At 42.4% G+C, this 23,516-nt stretch overlaps 1 protein-coding gene across 6 annotated transcripts in view; it reads left to right on the top strand.

The window, feature by feature from the left end:
* Nucleotides 1-23,516, top strand: part of fat3a (FAT atypical cadherin 3a) — a 90,539-nt gene that overhangs the window by 35,049 nt on the left and 31,974 nt on the right. For 3 of the 6 annotated variants that reach the window (XM_044031787.1, XM_044031790.1, XM_044031786.1), the window contains exons 3-11: nucleotides 4,088-4,149; nucleotides 5,932-6,246; nucleotides 6,342-6,552; nucleotides 8,413-8,481; nucleotides 12,752-12,891; nucleotides 16,026-16,301; nucleotides 16,990-17,200; nucleotides 17,319-20,047; nucleotides 20,140-21,511. In XM_044031787.1, coding sequence (XP_043887722.1) covers nucleotides 4,088-4,149; nucleotides 5,932-6,246; nucleotides 6,342-6,552; nucleotides 8,413-8,481; nucleotides 12,752-12,891; nucleotides 16,026-16,301; nucleotides 16,990-17,200; nucleotides 17,319-20,047; nucleotides 20,140-21,511 — 5,385 coding nt within the window. The remainder of the gene's footprint in view (nucleotides 1-4,087; nucleotides 4,150-5,931; nucleotides 6,247-6,341; nucleotides 6,553-8,412; nucleotides 8,482-12,751; nucleotides 12,892-16,025; nucleotides 16,302-16,989; nucleotides 17,201-17,318; nucleotides 20,048-20,139; nucleotides 21,512-23,516) is intronic. The other 3 variants (XM_044031791.1, XM_044031789.1, XM_044031788.1) reach the window with 1 other exon arrangement.

The following is a 23,516-nucleotide window of genomic DNA, read 5'->3' as shown; positions in this document are numbered from 1 at the left end:
CTAGTCTGGTTAAGCGGGGGCCATAGAGGAAAAAAAGTGGAAAAAACAACTATTTAGTAGCCGATGGTCAATATAAGATATTCATTATAATGTTAGATGATATTAGACAGAATTGTAAAGTAAAATTGCTTGTTTTGTGTTAATGTTTCACAATAAAAACGTATTTATGATGCACAAAGAATTAAATTTAGCAAATAATGACGAGGATAATTGTGATTAAATATAAATAATATGTAAATATATGTAATTTCATCTTGCGTGTAATACATTTAGTAAAGCAATGATTACAACCAAATGTCTAATTACTATTATAAAAAATATTAAATACATTTAGCCTTATATTCTGTCTCTATTCCACCACCTCGCACAGTGGTCGGCAGGCCACATGTAATTGATTGGAGGGCCACATGTGGCCCCCAGGCCAACAGTTTGACACATGTGCTTTAGAGTGTCCAATTAACCTGTGCATGTTTTTGGACGACCATGCACATGTCAACTCCATGCAGAGAGGCCCTTGTTCTGACCGGGTCTCAAACCTGGGTCTTTTTGCTGCAAACGCAACAGCATTAACCACGATACCAACCATGTGACCCATGCAAAAATACCTGTGTTTACGAAATCATTCAGCACTAGAACCTACTGTCACAACACCAACGACAGTGTGGGCACAGGAGTAACAATGTGTTTCTTCTTAGAACAGTTTACTCATCAAACTACAATCTCCTGAACCTGGTGATACTCCCATCGCTTGAAATGCTCGATAATTAAAAATGCTGCTCGGCTGTTCATGGTTTGTCGAGCAAAGTTTGCATTTCATGCTTTCGCAAAACCCTTCCTGTTCTTGTTCAGGAACAGAAGACAGGAGAAGTGCTGTACCCGATGTGGGCTCACAGCTGAATTTGTCTTATTCACAACAAGTGTTTGAATGACCTGAAGAAAGGTTAACCTACCTTCACGTCTTTTCCAGTCGCCGCCACCATTTCTGTTATTTCTCTCCATTATTTGTTCCTCCTTTTTTGTCTTTTCCATCTCTCCTGTCAACTTCTTCAAATGGAGTGTTTTTATTTTTCTGAAGAGGCTTTGTCAGCTGAGAGGTTAGAGAGAGACTGTGCTGTCCCCAGAGGAGAAATAAGAAGAGTAGTCATATATTTTTATGACAGTTGTGATAAACAGGCTGTATGTGGTGTTGTATGGGAACGCTTCTTTGACATATATGAAGAACCTCTCAGAGAGGCTCTCTGCTGCACCAAGCTGTACGTTTTATATAAGATTGTTTTGGCAGTAGAGGAACAAATTGTTCTTTGTAGTTCTGAAGACGCAGATTCTTCTTACTCCATTACGCCAAATCCTACAAATTAAAGCTGCAGGATGACTTGTGGAAGTATTGGTACGTTGATGTATGTGTTGCCACCACAACAACACTGATCAACACATGATTTCAATCTCTGTCTGTCATTTGTCTCCCAGCTGTCTGTCTCTGTCTATCTGTCTGTCTGTCTGTGAAGGAGTGGGACAAGAAAAGCCATCACATTCAGTAGCAGATCTGATAATGGAGAGGATGCAAGGGTTTTTTTTTGTTTTTTTTTCACATTTTCAGATTTGCATTTTCAGTGTTTGCTGATGTATTTGCTTTCTGAAGACTTTGTGCTCTGCATAAGTAGCAGCGAAGTGAAATTCAATCACAAGTGGTCTCAGGAAACATACGTGCAGCCACACTCTAATGCACTGTGCATTATTGCGGAGGATAGTTACCTCCACCTCGACTGAAATATGGCCCTCAAGCTTGGATGTGATCATCCTCCCCTAATCTCCTCCTGCATCCATGAATAACCACTGGAGACAAATGACATCAGCCACAGGTTCTGTGACTCACAACCGATCACAACCAACTTGGTGACAACCGAGCTGTCTCCAGTGGCTGATGTTGACGTGAGCGTGTGGTAGGAAGACGGAAAAGGGTGTCAAGAGTTTGTGTTTGTGATGGTTCTGTTCGTTCTCCTTGTTCTAATTTTATTCCATGCATAAAAAGCAGTCAGTAGACTTCACCAGCTTCACACTAACACACACACGCACACACACACACACACTGTGCGTGCTTGTCCTGGTTTCTGCCTGCTCATAGACCTCTCCATGTTTAATTCACTTTTTGTTGCCCTAAAAAAACAAAACCCACTTCTGGCAGAGCTTAGGAAACTGGAAACAAGATCCCAAATATGCTTTTGTATGACTACTTTCATCAGTATAACACATGTAAAACAATGGAAACACAATGTACTGATGATACACAAAGCCGCAGCTCTTTCGCAAAGCAAAAGGAGATGTTTTACTTAAAGTGTGTTTGCTCAGCATGACATTGTTTACAGCTGTTTACTGCAGAGCTGTGATATAAAAGCAGCATGAACATTGCTTTAGAGTTCAAATGACCTATTATGTCTGATTTAGGTAATTACTGTCCCTCTACTCCTTGATACACTGGGTGGCTAAAATAAAAGTGATGGTAATCGTTTCCTGGTTGTGAATGTGGTTTGGTTTGTCCTCACAATTTCGACTGCCTTTTACCTACTATAGGCCAATGTTTTCCCATGGTTTACAGAAAAAAATAAATAGAAAAGGGTTTTTCTGGGAGATGAGCATGGCTTATCACTTCCATATCTTTTTTTTTTTCATTTTAACATATTTGATTAGATTGTGGAATCCATCACAGCTGTAAATATGTGTTGATGAGTGTTAAGACAGTCTCTCATTGTAAATAGGAGTTCTATCTTCTCCAGAAGTGACTGTTATAGTTCAGCGTCAGTTGAAACCAGTGTCCCTCTGCTTTTTATTGTTATTATTGTGATGAGGATGCTTCAACGCACAATACTGCGTTTAGAATTCCGTCACCAAAACCCATCAGAAATCAATACACAAAGCCACATCTAACATTTAACACCATAATGACACGTTTGGATCAGTGTGTCATTTGATTTGTGACCAAACAACGGAAAATGATTCACAAGTGTATGACGCACCACTATTGTTAGCGCTGTTGACTTTAGGGGCTTTCAGGTCTAATGGCTTCTCACATACAGCTGTTCTGATATAATGCAGCTTTCCAGTCCTGGATTATGTCCTGTGGATAAATAAGAGTGTTGTTGTTTTTGACATTATTGGATAGATCAAATTATGTACACTGTGTATCAGAATTATTTTTATTAGGAATTGGCCCTTTTTTCGAGTGGGTCCTAAATCGCATTAATACTTGAATATACAGCCGATGTTCTTTTAATGCCTGCTTTAAAGACAAATGCATTTCTCAAAACCTGTATTTTTCTTCTGCTGCTGAACTTTAGTCTCCACCTTCTTCAGCAACAAAAGTAATTGCACTGGCGACCTTTTGTGCCCTCATGTGTCCTGGTATTTCCTCATCTTCCTTCTGCAGACCGTCTTTTTTTTCCGCCCGCAGAGTTTTTCTTTATCCGGAGCATCATAAACTTGTCCTGTGTAATCGTAGCTGCTGTAGCTGCTCCGTCTGCATCGCCACAGCTGCTCCAATCTCCGTGTAATTACAGCAAGTCAGTCATCGTGTCTGACATACACAGCTAATTGCTATGGCACTTAGCTCATTTGGCTTAGTGGCACTGTGGTATGCAGTAGTGTGTGTATGTGTGTTACCTCTTTAGGCGCTTCTCCAGCATAAACACTGACCTTCCCAGGACCAGTAGTCCTCACGGAGACCAAAATCCTGGTCCTGGGAGTAGTATTTTTGCAAAATTGTGCTTCCCAACCTCAGTCGGTGCCCACCAGTGACACTTGGTCCTAGCCTTGGTCTGAGGCTTAAAACTGCAACACATTAAGCACTTTTTAGACCCACTCGTAGGGGGGCGGGACCTCAGTCCCAGAATGTAAACAGTGTCCGCCATCTTTGCTAACAGTTACGCTAACAGGGGAAACTGAGGTTGGGAAGCACAATTTTTGAAAGATACTACCCCTATGCTAGTAATACAAAGCTAAATATAAAGCAGTGAAGTATTCCTTTAAAGGTTAAGATTGGGTATGAACCGGTTACGGTTAAGGTTTTAACTTCCTGTTCTGTTTTCTCTCTCAGGTCTAATCACCACAACCTCAAGGAGGCTGGACCGTGAACAACAAACAGAGCATGTTTTAGAGGTGAGGACATTTTTATGTGTGCGTGCGTGTTTGCGTGTACACAAAGGTGAGTATTTTATTACCCTCACACACACACACACACACATTAGTCATTAGAGACTCTGTTACTCTCATTACCAGAGGAAAGAGTGTCAGTGCACCATCACTGTACGTTCTCCACTCAGAACCTCTTCTGGGACTTGGGTATCGTTTAAAATGATTTATTACTCATCAATATGATGAGTCAGAGAAACAGGGAGAGAGAGAGAGGGAAGCACTGACCTGTCTGCTCTTTGTTTTCCACAGTGAGGTTTGCATTAGCGCCGTAATTGAAATAGTCTGAGGATTGTGGTGCGTGTATTGGTCTCCATTAGACAATAATGTGAACCTCTCTCTGCTCTGCTTTGCTCTGACTGGAAGTAAATTGTACCTCTGCTTTTCTCATCACTTATTCTCGTTTGTGTGCGAAGACTGTTTGTCTGCTTAGTGCATCTCATATTTGGCTGCATGAAAAAGTTTCTATTCCTACTCAATATAATAACCATATAGGTTGTACTCTATTGTTTTTATGTTTCATGTTTGTCAGTGCCCCCACATACAATACAATATTAAGCAAAGTTATTGAACTCGAACGCCCTTTGTCATACTTAGCTTTGCAATTCTGCACAAACCTGAGCTTCCATTCTTACTTAAAGGAAGGTCTGCATCAGTCTAGTGTTCCACGCATGTGTGCGCCAGTTGTGCTTGTGGTGGTAACAGTGGTATTTCTCATATAACCTTGGGCAAGTTCCCATGGTTACTGTCTCCTTCATTGTCTTTTTTTGACCAAAACGAGAGTGCACCCCAGAGTGGAATGGAAAGTGTTGCGCTACACGTGCAGCCGGCGTGTTTGAGGAGAATAAACTCCACGAGACTCCGCGAGGAATACACCGGAGGTGTGTGCAGATTTGTCCGTGTAGGGAAATGGACATGTAATGAACTGCCCATCTCCTCGGGTTGTGTCTTTGAATATTTCACACTTAATTACTGCCAACTGCAGACTCAAGAGCTGATTAGGAGCGATAAGAAGCAAGTGTTGCTTAAGAAGCATCTTAAGCAACACTGCTTAAGATGATGTCTCAAGATGTCCTCAGATGTCTCGTCCAAAGCAAAGATTTTTAGTTGTCATTAGTAATGAACCGATACAATACTCAAGCACTGGTATCTATTCTGGCCCAAATCCCTGGATCGGATATCGGAAACAGAAGGAGTAAGATCCATTATATACTGGAGAACTGCAAATGTCTGCCCCACAGTTGGAGATTGGTAAGTGTCACAGTTTTACAGCTAAGTGGTTTGAAAGAGGTAAAAGACTCTCCGGCAGATATCTGTATGGGTAGTGAGCCATGTCTAGTTTTTATTAACAAAACAGAGGAAAGGAGTAGATCGTTGTCTTCTATGAAAGGATGCTTGGAACTGCAGATTCCTCTCAGTTTTGTGAATAAAACTTTGCTCTTTTGATTACTGTTGAGATGTTTTACACCTCTTGTAGTCAGAAAATGTCACGCTACATTGCCAAACCTTAAAAGGTTTTCACCTGATGAGTAGTCAGAACACAAAAAATGGGTTAAAGAGTAGCCCTTGAATAGATTATTCGGTTTTCTGTGAGTCTAGAGTAGTGATGAGTCTGATGAGAGAAGCACAGCATGTGTCTCCTCCAAACCACACACCTTAATATTCAAGGCACATTCCACGCCTTGAAATGGACACTTACACGTATGATTTGTATTCATTGTCATTGTCATTCTCTTCTGCCCCGTGCAGGTGTTGGTGTCAGATGGCGGTCCTAGCCCCAGACAAACAACAGTTTGGGTGATGGTTCAGGTACTGGATGAAAATGACAACAAGCCCACGTTTCCAGAGAAGGTTTACCAGGTCAAACTTCCCGAGAGAGAGCGCAGGAAAAAGGGCGAGGCCATCTATCGGGTGTTTGCCTACGACCGGGACGATGGGCCCAACAGTGACCTCTCCTACAGCATCGTGGACGGAAACGAGGAGGGGAAGTTCTTCATCGACCCCAAGACAGCTGTGGTATCATCGCGCAAAGCCTTCACTGCGGGGAGCTACGACATCCTGACTGTGCGCACACTTTGATCAGTTATAAAGCATGTCTGCTGGCCTGTGTCAGGACATAACCACAGAAGTTTTACAGGACTTTCTGTATTTGTCTTCAGATCAAAGCGACGGACAACGGGCGTCCTCAGAAGTCCTCCACAGCTCGTCTGCACATCGAGTGGGTCCGCCGACCTCCTCCCTTGACTCTCCCGCTGCTCTTCGACGAGCCATTCTACAACTTTACTGTCATGGAGAACGACAAGGTGGCTGAGATTGTGGGCGTGGTGTCCCTGCAGCAGACTACCGCCCCCTTGTGGTTTGACATCACAGGTAAAACCTCCCGTCAGTGAGGATGCTCGTCTCTCAGCCAGTGGAGAGCTTTGTGCTGTGTGAGCAAGTGTGTGTTTTCCAGGCTCGGTGCATGGTGTGTTGGACTAACACTGATAATGTGAGGTGGTGTATATGAGGCGCAGCTTAGGATTTATGGCCTCGCTGCATGATCTGTTCTGCTTTGCCCATCCCCGTCGCCATGGCGACAGCTTGTCCAGCTGCTCGGTCTGTATGCCCTGTGGGAGGTAAAGCAGTGACAAAAACTTGGCAGTTTTTTACAGAGATTCCAGATGAATCCAAGAGGACAGAAAACTAACTTTTCGTTTATTATCCCGAGACTTCTTTTTAAAGGGACTATCCTTTTAGGAGATTTAGTGCCAGTGTGACGTTCCCTATAAGTGGCAATTACCCAACATGACAGACTTAAATCCTTTTGAACTGTCAAAGTTCAATTTTTACCCATTTAATCAGATTATGTCAAGGATACTGCACCAAGCTTTATGTACACACATGATGAAAAAGGATCCTGGTGTGGTTAAAGTGATTTTACAATCCTTACTTTTGATTCTAAATGATGTTAGTTTTTAACGCCTTTCAATGCGACATGTGTACACACTGTCAGTTCCTTGCTGTGATGCAAGCACTGTGGGCACCGACTCAGTCCAAACTAGATGGACAGCAGCAACCAGGGTCCCACAATGCACCATCCATCTTTCCCTTTGTTGTCACTGAGCAGTGACAGTCGGTGTGTATCCAGCTGGAGATACCTTCTGGCCTGAGCTTTGGCTCTCCATCCTTCCCATCTCTCCTCTTTCTTTCCCTTAATGTCTCTGTCCATTTGTCTCTCTGACGTGTGACTCTTAACTGTGTACGTCTCCTTTCTCTGAGATCACAGCCACGTTATGGCACTACTGTTAGGAAATATGAATTGACAGCTTGGTTTATCTTAGTATGCGCTACATAAAAAGGATAATACTTTAGTCTTGTCGAGCTTATTTCAAGGTACCTATGGCAGCTTTGTGAAGTAAAGGAAAAAAATGAATGAAGACAGAAAATAATGGTAGGAATACTTGAAATGACCATCTTCATTTTTAAGTCTGATGCCATGTTAATGTCTTTATGTGAACTGTGTACATATTTACAAACCATATAAGCAAAAAAGCACAGGTCCAAGACTGTGTTGAACTAGTAACTGTTTAGTATTACACACAGACTAAATCTCTTGCAATGGATAAAAGGGTTGTCATTGTTTTTTAGAAAATGAATATGAAACTGAAAGGGCATCAAATCAGTGACATAAAGCACTTCTTTACTCCACGTATTACTCGTAATTTTCAGTTCTGAGATCTGAGGAGAGAAAAAGCTGATGGAGGTTGTTTTAACATCAATAATCCAGTCGAGGTGCTGCAGTGAGGTTTTCCTGCCGGGATCAGTAAAAAAAAAAAACAACTGTAGGAGTTTTTAATTTCCGCTTGTGAATAATTTGATATAGAGAAAGGAAAGATTCCACCTCATGAGGATATTCTCCGAAATTCAAACTTATACCCGCCCACCGCAATAAACAGAATATTAACTCTAATCACTGTCTTTTGGTAAGACATCATTATAATATTATATGATTCCACTTCTATCATCAAAAATGTGCTTCAAGCCCATGAGTCAGTGTAGCCGTAGTTGGTAACCAAAGAGAATCATTTTCCTCGGCTCATCACAAGCAGGTGCCGCCTCTGCGTCTGTCCTTGTCTCCTCCTCTTACTTCCACCTCACCTCGCTGTCCTGTTGTCCTCGTCTCTGAGTCTGTCTGTCCCTCCTGTCTCACCTTCTCTCTCCTCTCTTTCCTCAATGCTTCATGCCTGGAAGGTCCCAGGTCTTTCCGTGAGATGTTCTATATTCTGCAGAGCGCTTGTGGCAGGAACTGTTCCTCAGAAGGTATCTCACTTCCAACTTCCACTCCCCCACTTTGCTATATAATTTCCTTTTCCTTTCCTTTATTTCCCCCCTTTTTTTCGTTCCTTTTCGCCGGTGCCCATCGTTCACGTCTGTGCTTCTTGTCTGTGCTGCTGACGTGCTCCTGTGAAAAGTTGGGTTGAGAGCGTGCATGCATGTGTGTGTGTGTGTGTGTGTGTGTTGTTTCACATTAATGGACTACATTGCTGCTCAGGTTAATTGAAGGGATGAATGTTTGGGAAAGAGGTTCCACCACCTTTTTATCTGCTCCCATGGCAACAACCCTGGGGTTACCTGGGTGACAGCTCTGTCTAATGACCTGCTGTTAGCAGCACCTGTACACACATTCCTTCAGGCATTAATGCATGCCCTCACGAGGGCACATTCACACATGCACAGAAATCTTCCACTGTGTACTGACCCATTAGCTCCTCTAATGGATGCAGTTGACTGTTGGGCAGCTGGTTTGGGACTGAGGGAGCACAACACAGCCGGAAGCACCAAACATTCTGCAGAAAAGGAAAAACACACCCAGAAACTGATGACTAAACCCAAATACCCAGCAACCACTCCCCACAGTCAACAAGTGGACTGTGTGAATACTTAAAATGTGAGGAAAGGAAACAAAGGACAAACAATAAAAGAAAAGTAATATTCATTTTTTTTATTATTATTATTATTATTATTATTATTATTATTAAGTTTGTTCGTAGTTCCAGTGTCAATCTAATCGTTTTTTTCTTGAGAAACGACATAAAACCTCTTTGAACAGCACGCAGATGTAACCAGCGACCACCACTACCAGCCATTTCCTCCTCCACCACAAAAGAGATGATTAGATGCGATTCTTTCTTTGAAACAAACTCAGTTTGTTGCACAATCTTTTCAAAGTCCGGATGCTGATGATAAAGTGGTGCAGATGTGCCAAAAAGATCAAGTACTTCCTTATTTGTGAACCAAAATACAACTTCTCATCTTGTCGCAGGGTTGCAACTGATCGTCTTTGCTTGATTAATAGCGACTTTACTCTCATAATGTTACGACTTTATTCTTGGTTTTCTTTTTAGTTTGGCCAAAAGTAACTGAGTGAGGAGTTAGAAGAACAGTAGAAGAAGAGTAAAGAAATGCTGAAGTTTAACAGCCAAGCCATAGTTTCCACAGTCAGTGCAAAGGTACACAGGGACGTCTGCATGCAGAACCTATACGTAAATGTATGACTGCAAATGTGGGATCAGTGGAAACTGGCATTGACCCTCAGTTTCATATGAATGTACAGGCTTGTACCTCTGTGGATATTGATAGATAGCACTCAGCAATAGTGACATTGTGCTCCCTCTCCACTTTCTTTGAGTGTACTATTCCTTTAAAATGAAAGGATTTGGTACAAGATAAAGAACATGGTGACATTGCTTCAGTCACGCTTTTTTTTTTTTTTTTTGAGTGAGCAGAGTGGAGAACAATAAATAGCAGAGCAGTCTGCAGTGGCTGTGAAGAGGAAAGAACACCCAGCTATAATTTTATGACTAACAGCTAGGGTTTTCAATTTTCTGAAGCACACATGAACAGACCCACAGTGCAGTTTGGCAATGCTTGACACGGCTCCCATTTCAAATGAATGAGAAGCGCTATTAGCTGACGCCTCTGCGGCGTACATGCGAGTCTGCCGTTAAAGCTGGCTTGAGTCAACTTTTTAGGTTCCTCCCTTGATTTGTTTTTCCCTCCATGCTTTCACATCACTCGCCTAATGCGTACTGTGAGTACGACCAATCGCGCTGCAGCCCGTCGAGGTGAAAAGTACAGAGCGGCAGAAACTCACACTCGACATGACAAGTGCATTGTTTCAAATCAACTCGGAATTGTGGGTTAAAATGGCACTTTGTCAAACACCAGAGTGAAAAAAAAAGGTCACTAAAGAGGAAGGCAGCTACACGAGAGGGCGTTTATCTTGGAAACTAAGTCCAAATGGATGAGTATCTGTGTGACTGTGAGTACATTCTTCACACACACACACACACACACACAGATAACTCAGGTTTAAATTGCAGAATGCACAGAATCTACTGTGTGCTCACACCACATCCACTAAACACACACCAGTGATCCATTTTTAGATGAAGCTACTGGTGCTCCACCCAGCACACTGAGCCAGACAGATTTATAGACGCACACACACACACACACACACAGGATCACAGACAGCCTCCGTCTAGTCCACAGTGCATACACACACCCACGCTCACCAGCTGAAATATACAGGCTGTACGCCCACATAGACGTGTGTGCACCTGTAAAGCCGCTGTAGAACCATCAAAAAAAGGCGCCCTTTGCACTTGCACACTGAGGATTTTGAATTAATTAAGATATATTGTTTGTAATGTGTTTACATTTTGTTAGTGCAGAGTTTTTAGTATTTCTATCAAAAAGTAATATCTGCTAAATGAGAAATTAACTGTTACAGAACGCTAGGGGTTTCAGAGACAGGATATCATGGACATCAGGCAGGACATTACTCCATTTCCCCTTTATGTGCGATTTTTTTTGTGTCATTCTGGAACTCTTGGCTACATGTATCACAGAAGGAAATAATTCATTTTTAAAACTGTGAAAACACTTTTTGTACTATTGGAACACAAGCCGTGCTAGAACAAACACACACTGACAATTTAAAAATAATTGCATAATTATACATCGTAGCTGAGATATATACGGCATTGTGACTCTGCCAGAAGCCTGTAAAAAGTTTTTGGCTCCGCTTGTGTCTTATTTTTAGTGCGTGGTATAATAAAGCAGGTGCTCTGATGCAGAAAAACAAGGATTGAAGCAGTCGCTCTGAATGACATTGTCTCTGCGTCTCTGCCTCCTGTCGGCTGCAGGGGGAGGTGATAGACATCAGCCCGTTCTGTGGTGAGACTGGCAGTGGGAAACCGATTTAGAACAGAGAAGTGTGTTGTTTTTTTTCCTCCCTGACTTTGCGGAGTGTTGGATTTTCTCTCTCTGTAATTTGGCAACGGTAAACCAGAAGCTTTTTCCAGCCTCAGCAGGATTCTTGCCAAACCCTCTTCTTCTTCTTCTTCTTCTTCTTCCTCCTCTTCTTTATGACCTAAATGAGGATGAACTTGGTTTAGCAGTCCCTCTGTCTGTACTTGCTCATTAATATTTTGTGATCTCCATAAGCACAGTGTAGGTTACAGTACTGTAACCCCAAAGTTATTTACTTATTATGTACATCTATAAATATCTGAAAAGCGCTGGCAACGGTTGTCTTCACTCTAGATGAACTTAGAGTCCTGCCTCCCTCTCAACACTTAATTGCTTCCCAAGTTTTAATTTTGATTTCTTAAAACTATGGTTATAGTCGTGTGTGCACAACTGAAACTACTCTCGTTAGACTATAGGAGACATTTAAACCGATTTAATTCACAACTTAGATCCAATCAGATGCACACAATATCCCACACTGTTACAGAATAACAAAAATTAAATGAAGATTTTAATTCAGTGGTGATGAGCATGAAGGCCTGATGGAGCCATCGCTAATCACTAATACTTTGGTCAGTTCTTCAGACCTTCCTCTCTGCCCTCAGTGAAACCATCATTGTCATTAATTGTATAGGTTTGAGTTTACATTATGTAGTTTTCACTGGAGATCCGTGCTCTCGGTCCACAAAGACATCAAATCCACATCTTAGTCATCACAGATTGTTTAGGATTTTCTGACGTCGCCCCCTTACGATATCCATAGGGAGTTTGGATCACTGTAAGGAACAAACAAACACACGCACACACTTTTATACACCATATGTTGCAAATTTAAAAGGCCACGTATTAAGTGCAGACAGTAACAGGAACACGAACACAGGGTGTGTATGTTGTTGGTGTGCTTGCATGGCCAGTGCTTGTGCTTACTTGTGATTCTGAAGTGTGTCAGCAGTGCAGGTGTCAGCAGCCATACCTGTCCTTTTTTTTTTTTTTTACTTCACATCCAAGTGTGCACAGCAGTCATGTGCTGTCCGGTCTGTGTGATCATTGTACATGCTCAGTCCACTAATTAGTATATGACAATATAAACACATTACTTTGCAGTGTATGCATATGGCACATTAATAAACATGAGTGTAAACCATTGCTCCATCAATAAAACCATGTTCTGTGTGTGTGTGTGTGTGTGTGTATATATATTCATATATATATATCTTTATGTCTGACTTTGCACCTTTCCCTCTTCCCGTCTGACCGTCCTCCCGTGGATCAGGTGGGAACAGCGACAGCGCGTTCGACGTGGAGAAGGCCGCGGGCACCATCGTCATTGCTAAGCCGCTGGATGCCGAGCAGCGCTCCTTCTACAACCTGACGGTGCAGGCCACAGACGGCACCAACACGGCGTACTCGCAGGTACCACGGAACTTATGAAGCTAAATGCAAATTGGTGAAGTATTCCTTTAAGAGACAAATATTCATATTCACAGTCACATATTTTATTCAAAGGTTATAAGTTTGGCAAAGACGATTAACAGTTCTCAAATTTGGCTTTTTATTAAAGTGAACTGAGGTTTTTACTGAATATTCAAATGGCATTTTGTAAACATATATATACAGTATATATATATTTTTTTTTGAATGATGTCTGACAAAATCAAAACATAAACATTATTACAGTATTTCTGCAAACTTTCTAATATAAATGACAAAATGCTTCAATAGCATATGTCCGCCAACTCTTCTTGTTGATATATCTGTATTATTATTGTTATTATTATTATCATTAGTATTATTATTATTATTAGTGTGCTTATGTTGATGATGATTATTATTACCATTATGATGATGATGATTATAATCTGTTCACACACACATATAAAAGGCCCAGACACACACACCTGTAAATTGGGAGGTAGGCTCCCAGATGGAGAGTCAGCATGGCGTCATGCTGCCAGAGAATGTCTCCGCAGTTAAAGAACAGAAGGCCGACTGCTGCAGTATGGTTTAAATTTAGACCCACCACCTGGCAGCATTCAACTCCTGTCTCTGTTTCCCTTCATTTCTCTTCATGTTTTCTCTGGAGAAGAATCAGGGCAAATCTTTTTTCTACATGTGTGTGTATCCTGCACTTTGGCACTTTTTCCTCCCCCACTAAATCCTGCTCCAGCTCCCGCTGTTGTTTCGTGCTTTGTAATGGTTGCACACTCCAGCAAGTATATTCTGACAGGGGCATAGATAGTAGAATGGCTTAGAAGTTCCCACTTTCACTTCTCAGGGAGAAGGTCCTGGTTCTGAATACAGCCGTGTGAGTGCTCAACACAGTCACTGAGCACTCACAAGTGCACTTTAACACTTAACGTGCCTAATGTTGTAAGAGAGCAAGGGGCCTGGTGCTTGAGGTGGATTTGGGAAGTTACCGGAGCGGCGTCTGTGATGTTCGACTTGATGGCAAGAGTTGCTACTGTTGCTAAAGCAGTGATTGGTGGATGGTAGAATGGGATTTGATTCACTGGTGCCTGTGTATTTGCATAACACTATCTCATTGGCTGGTTGGTGACTGTCTCTAGGAAAGGGATTGCAGGGATGCACACAGACATTTTGCAGTGCATTTTTAAACTGCCCACACTCAAGGACCTCAGGGACTATAGAGCAGACCATATGTGTGAACACACCTGCAGATATCTAGGGTCATATAAACAGAATTCCATGTGCTTCTGCTGTTCACGCCGCTGTCCTCCGTTGTCTTTGATATTCAAGTGTTCAGTGATGGGTCAGAGGAAGCAGGTCATAAAAGGTGCTGTAAGGCTCAGGTTGAAGGCCAAAGCGTTCCAACCTGCTCCAGGAGACTACACAGTCTTCTGCACGCTGCATCGCATGGCCTCACTGATCTGCAGTTGATGCAATGAACTGAAAGAATGCAGAGCTCCTCACAACCGTACGTCATGCTGCATGTGGATGTTCACTCGAGGACTGACAGGAGTAGGTTGAAGAGGGTTTCAAAAGCTGTTATTTGATCTGAACTAAATATTAGTTTGAGGGAATAGTCCTGCCAGTCTGCAGAGACACTGTCCTCCAAACTGTCATAAGGTCCATGAAAGCAGTTTTTTTTTTTTTTATTTAACTTGTATCTTTTCTAACTGTTAATGCTATAATATAATATCCCCACTCTTTTTAATGGTACTTGGATAATCATCCTGCTAGTCTTTTTTTGTCACTCTTCTCTACCTTGCTTCCTCGCCACAGTCACCATCACCCTGCTTTTCTTTCTGGCTGGCTAATTTCTGTCTCATGCCAGATTACACCTGATAGTCTAACCTCTTGTCGCCCTGCTTAGCCCCTCGCTGTAGTAGCAGCTTGTATCTTGATGCCCCTGGCTTCCATCCCTGCCCCCTTACTTTAACCAGGGTCAGTATCCTGCCACCCATGCCATATAACTCCAGAGTGGGCAATAGAGACTTTTTTTCTTTAGATTAAGCAGCCAAACTGCTTTTTTTTACTTTTGTCACTTTGGCTTGAGTCAATGAAATCCACTCGTGTTTGATTTATTGCCTTGCTCTCTGCCTCAGTACCTGCTTCTGCCATTCCTCCTGTGTTTTCCTGACTCACGCTGAGCTCCATCACCAGTCATCTGTGACTCAGGAACTTTCCATGAGTCATGACACACGCACACACACACCATCCGCGAAACACCCTACATGACTTCTCTGCAGCGTGTAAAATGTCGTGCATTCCATCATGTTCGGCATACTCTCTATTTCATCATTGAAGTGGTATGAAAGTGCCACACTTATTTACTCAGCACCTATCATCTGAAATTCTTTTGTTTCCATTACTCTTCCTGTCCATGTGTTGAAAGAAAAACCACCTCAGACCTCTAAACAGAGACATGCCGTAACAAAAGCATATACCAAACACTGTGTGATGTCTATAAACACAGTCTCCGTGTGAATATGCAGAATGTGTAGGCGAGAGAGTGTATGTTTTGGCTCCGGAACCTTGGAGTTTGGCCAGTCACATTTTAGCATGCTTTGTTTGCCTGCAGTTTAATGCTTGGTGCGCAGAGCAAGAGTGGTGGAAAACATTTACCAAATGCATCAGTCATCACCTTTAAATTCATTTGCATTCATATGCAGAGACCTGTTAATAGAGATTAGTCATAAACATGCAAGTTGATCATAAGTAGTTTGCATGTGTTGCTCGTCAGACTGAAAACTGCATACAGCCAATGCAAAACAAAAGTGATTCAGCAAGGTGAATCAGTGATCCAGATATCCACTGTCTACACTGTAAAATAAATGATTAGCCTTTAGCCCCCAGAGGCTAATTAATCACCAGACAATTCACAGATGGGCTCTTTGGACTGAAATCAATGGCTTCATCCATTTGTTTCCTGCTAAATTGTTACAATAAACGGTAACAGCAACGATAGATTAGCAAACTCAGTCATGCAGTCATGTTCACTGGCTGCTCGACTGACTTTCTTCGAAAAGTCATGTCTTTATTCATTCCTCTTTCTTTTTCTTTGTCTTTCTCTCTTCAAATTGTAGGTTCACATCTCGGTGATGGACTACAATGACAACGCCCCCCTCTTCTCCCAATCAACCTATGATGTCACCATCTCCGAAGATACACCACCAGACACTGAGGTTGTCCAGGTTTTAGCGTCAGACCGTGACGAGCATCACCAGCTGACCTTCTCTCTGCAGAGCGCGATAGACCCCAACAGCATGCGTCTGTTCCGCATCCACCCGTCCCTGGGCACCATCTACACTGTTCAGAGGCTGGACCACGAGGCCTGCGCCCAGCACATCCTCACTGTTGTTGTAAGACGTGTTTGTTTTTTTGATGAATTGCTAATTATATTAAGGACCTTGTTCAAACTGCCCCCAACCTTAACATTTAAAAATGTAGCCTTCTTTTTCACACCGTGTGAACTCAGTAGCATAATGGGCAACTCAAAAGTTTTTCAACCCAATATTATTATGTTTGTTTATTATACTTTTTTATTTTCAATCAAAAGTATTGAGCGGATTATGATAAAATAAGTATATCAAAGGTCCTGATATAGTCCTGAGCATTATGTTGGTGTATCCTCATGAAAAAAGGGCAGGATGTATCATTTCATTAGTCGTGATTAACGTGATTAACGTGATTATTGGAATCATGTTTTCAAGTTTTGTGTCTTTTGCAGGTAGATATTGATGTACAGGCATTGTCGATATGTACTGTATATATCAGTATGCAGCTTTATATATTGGTGGATATTTGCAGCAGAATTGTCACTGACATTTTGTCTGCCAGATTTTAAGGTACATGTATTTGGCGTTTGTGCTGCCCTTTTTGTTCAGGTTGGTTTACCCAACACGGGCTGAAATTATCTACCCAGATTCGCCTGAACCAATAGTTGATGCGTTTTAGACTGTTGTCTGTTTAGCTACATCCTCTTTTTTTGGACCAACATTGCCCATGTTGAATGGAACTGTGTATTTAATTCCTAAATTTTCTCCACAGGTAAAGGACCAAGAGTTCCCGTATCGGAAGAACCTGGCTCGTGTGTTGATAGAGGTGGAAGATATAAATGACCATGTACCCATCTTTACTAGTGCACTGTATGAAGGTCAAGTTTACGAGTCAGCAGCAGTGGGATCAGCTGTGGTCCAGGTAACTGCCCTTGACAAAGACAAAGGAGAGAATGCAGAGCTACACTACTTTATTGAAGCAGGTAGGCACCAGTGATAACTGAGTAATTGTTCCTGTTTACTCTATGTACCCTTCAAATAACTGCTTGTAAAATGTCTACTTCAATAATAACTTTGTTTTTGATTTTTTTTTTTTTTCAGGAAACACTGGAAATGCTTTCAGTATTGAGCCAGTTTTGGGTATCATCACTGTTGCACGTGACTTGGATTTGTCCAACATAGGCCATTATGTTCTCACTGTCAGGGTCACCGATAATGGCTCCCCTCCCTTGTCCACCACCACTGTAGTGCGTATCACCGTCACCCTCTCTGACAATGCAGGTCCAAAGTTCCCTCAGCCTGAGTACCAAGCTGAGATCTCAGAGAAGGCAGTGACTGGAACATCTGTTACCACAGTCAACGCAGTCAGTCAGTCCACCCTCACTTATGACATTAAACAAGGAAACGCAGCCCGTGTTTTTCAAATTAATCAATACAGCGGAGTGATAACTACTCAAAAGCCTCTAGACTTTGAGACTTCAGCATCTTACACCCTAACAGTCCGGGCTACCAACATGGCTGGCATGGCCTCGAATTCTACTCTGTTAATTCAGGTTGTGGATGAAAATGACAACCCCCCAGTGTTTCAGCTGCTTCATTATCATGGTAGCATCAGTGAAGCGGCACCAGTCAACAGTGTAGTCTTGGACTCAGATGGCTCACCGTTAGTAATAAAGGCTATTGATGCTGATCGTAACCAAAATGCTCTGTTGGTTTACCAGATTGTTGAGGACACAGCAAAGATGTTCTTTACAGTAGACTCAGGAACTGGCTCCATCCGAACTATTGCTAATCTAGACCACGAGACGTTTGCCACTTTCCACTTCCATGTCCATGTCAGGGACAGTGGTAGGCCTCAGTTGACAGCAGACAGTCCAACTGAAGTCACAATACAAGTGATTGACACAAACGACTCACCGCCTCTTTTCACCCAGAATGCCTATGAAACAATCCTGCTACTTCCCACCTATGTAGGAGTAGAGGCATTGCAGGTTTCAGCCGTAGACCCTGATAAAGATGTCCCCACAGAGCTTACCTACTCTCTGACTGATGGAGCACTGGAATACTTTGCCATCAAACCTTCCAGTGGAGTCATCATCGTCAAGAACAATAACTTCTCCAAAGAACGATTCCGGTTTAGTGTCAGAGTTTCGGATGGGAAATTCTCCAGCATGTCTTCAGTCACCATACTTGTCCGAGAAGCTCTGGATTCCGGCCTCAGCTTCACCCAGAGCCTTTACTCTTCATCTATTCAAGAGAATGTGTCAAATATCACCAAAGTGGCTGTGGTCAATGCTGTTGGAAACCGTCTCAATGAACCACTGAAATACACCTTGCTGAATGCTGGTAACCGCTTTAGAATTCGTCCTACTTCGGGCGTGATCCAAACCACAGGTATACCGTTTGACCGCGAAGAGCAAGAGTTTTATGAACTGGTTATTGAGGCAAGAAGAGAGCATGACCATCTGCATGTGGCCAGAGTCATGGTGAGAGTTCAAGTTGAGGACATCAACGACAATGCCCCTGTGTTTGTTGGACTTCCATATTATGCAGCCGTTCAAGTAGAAGCTGAGCCAGGATCACCCATTTTCAAAGTCATGGCAGTAGACAGCGACAAAGGCATTAATGGAGAGGTATCTTACTATCTAAAGGATGACCATGGTCACTTTGAGATCAACCGACAGACAGGTGGTCTTACCCTCAAGAAGTCTTTTGAATCTGACCTGTCCAACGTGGAATACCAGATGGTGATATATGCCAGAGACGGTGGTTATCCACCTCTTTCAACTACAATAGAGTTTCCAATCACTGTAGTCAACAAAGCCATGCCTGTATTTGACAAATCGTTTTATTCTGTTTCTGTGAATGAGGACGTGGCTGTGCACACACCTATCCTCGGCATCAATGCCACTAGTCCAGAAGGTCAGAACATCATCTACACGATAGTTGACGGCGATCCATCTCTTCAGTTTGACATTGGTTTTGACACTGGAGTCATAAGTGTCATCCACTCTTTGGACTATGAAGCAGCAGCATCTTACCACCTGACCATCAGAGCTACAGACTATCTAACTGGTGCCCGTGCTGAGGTTGACGTTGATGTGATAGTCCTGGATGTAAATGATAACCCTCCCATCTTTCAGAAGATGTCCTACAGAGTTGTTTTGTCAGAAACAGCCATGATTGGAACCCCAGCACTTCAAGTCATTGCCAATGATAGAGACTCAGAGAAGAACAGTGCTGTCCGCTACCAGATCTTCTCTGATGCACACAACAGCACAGACTATTTTCACATTGATAGTAGCAGTGGATTAATCCTCACAGCCCGTATGCTAGACCATGAACTACACCAGAAGTATGAGTTCATTGTCAAGGCCACTGATAATGGCTTCCCACCACTAAGCAGTGAAGTATCGGTCGTAGTTGTTGTGAATGACATGAACGACAATCCTCCAGTTTTCAACCAGCTTCTCTATGAGTCATATGTGAATGAATTAGCACCCAGAGGTCACTTTGTAACCTGTGTTCAGGCCTCAGATGCAGACAGCTCAGATTTTGACAAATTGGAATACGGCATCCTGTCAGGAAATGAAAAAATGAACTTTGTTATGGATAAAAAGACTGGAATCATCACGTTGTCTAGTCACCAAAAGCAGAGAATGGAGCCTGTCCACAGCCTCAATGTTTCAGTATCTGATGGGGTGTTCACCAGCACTGCACAGGTTCATGTTAAGGTGTTGGAAGCCAACCTGTACAGTCCAGTGTTTGGGCAAAATGCATATGAGGCAGACCTAAGAGAGAATGCTGCTGTAGGAACCAAGGTTATACAGGTAAGTGTTCAAATTTAGGGGGGTTTCTTATCCCCATAAACGTAAAATACTCTTGTCTGTATTGACTAAGACATCTGTTTTCTTTATTCCAGGTAAAGGCGACAGATGCAGACCCTGGAATATTCGGCTACATCACTTATTCTTTTGTTAATGATGTGGGAAAAGACCAGTTCAACATTGATGCCAGTGGTCAGATCACCACCGTAGAAAAGCTTGATCGTGAGGACCCAGCTAATAAGAATATCATCCTGACAATAGCAGCCCGGGACTATGGCGGACGTGCCTCTTTCTGCACAGTACAAGTTACTCTGTTGGATGATAATGATAATGTGCCTCGATTCCACGCTACAGAGTACAGGGCTTCCGTCAAATCTGATGTGACTAAAGGATTTTTGGTGACACAGATTCAGGCTCATGACCCCGATGATGGAACAAACGCCAAAGTAACATACTCGCTTTACAGTGAGGCACATGTTCCTGTGGTAGATATTTTAGAGATCGACCCAGACAATGGTTGGATGGTGACTAAAGGCAGCTTCAGCCACTTGAGAAACTCTGTATTATCTTTTTTTGTGAAAGCTGTGGATGGGGGGAATCCAGTCCGACACTCTCTAGTGTCCGTTTACATCCATGTTCTTTCTCCAGATGCCGTCATTCCTCACTTCAGTCAACATCAGTATTCATTTAGCATTCCAGAGGATACCCCCATAGGCATAGCAATGGGTACAGTGCGCATTAACCTTCCACCTGGACATGACCCACTAACCGCTACCTTTGCCCTAGTTAATGGAGAGACTGGAGAAAACAACCAAGATGTGGTGTTTTTGGTGGAAAAGGACACTGGTGTGATTAAGCTTGATAAGTCCTTGGACTTTGAGGTGATCAGAGAGTATCATTTCAAAATAACTGCCACTGTACAACAGGCTAAGCTAGATTCTGTGACTACTGTTGATGTTGAAGTCAAAGTGTTGGATCTAAACGACAACAAACCAGCCTTTGAAGCCAACTCCTATGAGGCCACAGTTATGGAGGGAATGTCCGTTGGTACTAGAATTATTCAAGTCCAAGCGCTAGACCCGGACTCTGGCGCTAATGGCCAGGTGACATACAGTCTTGGGGCATTAATCCAGTCTGAAGGAGATTCAGACACACTGGGTGGAACCTTCAGCATTGATAGTAACACTGGCTGGATTTCAACACGTAAGGACCTGGACCATGAAACGAATCCATCCTACACCTTCACAGTTGTGGCGTATGATCTAGGAGAAACCGTGTCTCTTTCCAGTACCACCACTGTGACTGTGGTAGTATCAGACATCAACGACAACCCGCCCAGGTTTTTGGAGCTGCACTACTTTGGTTCAGTTCAGGAGAGTGACCCGCCCGGCGAGGTCGTGGCAGTGCTGAACACCAGAGATGATGACAGCTCTGCTGTTAACCGTCAAGTCAGCTACCACATCACAGGTGAGTCAAATGTGTATGTCATATTGCAACTATTGTCGAACCCTGTACCATCTTTTTAAAATCCAATGTTACTGTTTGTAGTTTCCACAATACTTTAAGGAGATTATGTTTTCCATGTCAATTTAATCAATAATTTTAGGTTGATTACCTCTGATAGCTTTTGACAGGTTATTAATCCTGGTGTACTTCATGATGGTCAGATAGTCTTTTATGGTCAGCTTCCCCCCATTTACCCATCCCCTGATTTATTTTTTCATTGTAGAAGAAAAGAAAAATAGTGCTGGATTTTGATTTCCAACATAAATTCAAATCACAGAATCCTGCTTTCGTTTACTCGTTTACTCATGACACAACTGCCATCCCACTCAGATTAGGAGTATCCTGAATTACCAAGCGATACAAATTGCACAGATTCTAGCCAATGGCATTTGTGCAGCTACAGTTCTCTGTAGGCCAAAGAAGTAGTAAATATAGTTGGAAAAATGTTAGATTCATGGAGTAGTCTTGATATTGGTGTAAAAAGCCGAGTTATTGTCTAAAAAATGTGCTCTATAGAAGTGCAGAAGTTAAACTTTTGGACTTTTATAATATATGCATCAACAGAAAATGTATGCAACAAAAAAAACTAAAAGTTGAGTGTAATGCCAGGTTTATGCTCATACTGCATTTTTATACTGACTCTCCATAATAGTGAGGAAGTGACTTTGCTGCCGATTGATACGGCAGATGGTAATAATGAAGTTAGGATTCCCCAGGAGACTGAGACAGAAGAGCGCCATCCCAACAGGAGATACAGCGCTAATGAGGAATTCCTAACAAGAAGTTGCATTGTAATGAGCAAATGACAGACATTTGCGACGACGTGACCTCGTACGTGACAGCTAAAAACGAAAGCAGGGAAGGATGAATGAGCTGCTGCCACACTGCGAGAGGGAAGAGACGGCAAGATAAAGATGAGAGAAATAATGAACACATGTCTGATATTAGAACAGAACAGAACTTACCCCACCGTCTTGTTATTACAATGTTGTTTCAGTTGTGAATGTAGCCATAAAAATACTTATATAGCCTGCTGTGAAGGTACAGCAGGCGTGAGGAGTGTTTCAAGTTTAAAGATACACAGAAATGCTTCTCTGCTCTTTACAGAAGAAGTAGTTCTGTTGACATCATCAAACCATGACCCTCAGCACACACTAGGGCTGTTTTCTGCCAAGTGTGAAGTGACCATGAGGGTCATGCACCTCCAAGTGGGACGTTGTGTTCTAACCCTAACCTGTTTTCATGGTTATATTTTATGGTTATTGATTCTTCCAAAAGGAGTTTCTGCCATAGGCTCATATTTGACATCCATAGGGGGGTCAGAAGAGAGCCACTACTGCTTTGAATCAAGCGTTGAAATGGTTCAGACATGTGACCAGCATCTTCCTTTAGGCCTTCTATTTGAGGTTTTCCAGGAACAGGAAACAGCCTCCAGAGTAGACTCAGAATGCTCACTGACTACATCAGTGAGTGTGTCATAGCTACCTTTACCAATAAATGTCATACTTTATGTCAATGTCAACTTTATAGCACATTTAAAACAACCTTAGTTGAGACAGGCACAACAAATACACAGCACCGACAGGTAGAACTATAGAAATATAATATATAATATAATACAATAACAAAGAAGCAGTGCAATAGAAAAGAGCAAGCTGTCTCGCTCATCCTGAATTGACTGCGAGAGAAGAGGTGTGTTTTCAGGAGGGACTTGAGAGTTTCAAGAGTCTCTTACATGATAAGGTAAACAATTCCTAAGATTGGGGGCAGCCACTGAAAAGGCTTGATCACCTCTGGTTTTGCACCTCGTTCTACCACAGAAATAAGCCCATTTAAAATATTAAAAACAAGCAATAAAAACCTAAAATCAACCCTGATCCAGAGGGGAAGCCAGTGGAGGGAGGTGTAAAAATGGTGTAAAGTGGTCATGCTTACGTTTTCTTGCAGCCCTACTGTGTTAAAGTCC

The sequence above is a fragment of the Solea senegalensis genome, linkage group LG8 (assembly GCF_019176455.1).
Source record: "Solea senegalensis isolate Sse05_10M linkage group LG8, IFAPA_SoseM_1, whole genome shotgun sequence".
Lineage (NCBI taxonomy): Eukaryota > Metazoa > Chordata > Actinopteri > Pleuronectiformes > Soleidae > Solea > Solea senegalensis.
The sequence above is the reverse complement of the archived record's forward strand: the minus strand, read 5'-3'. Positions and strand labels throughout refer to the sequence as shown.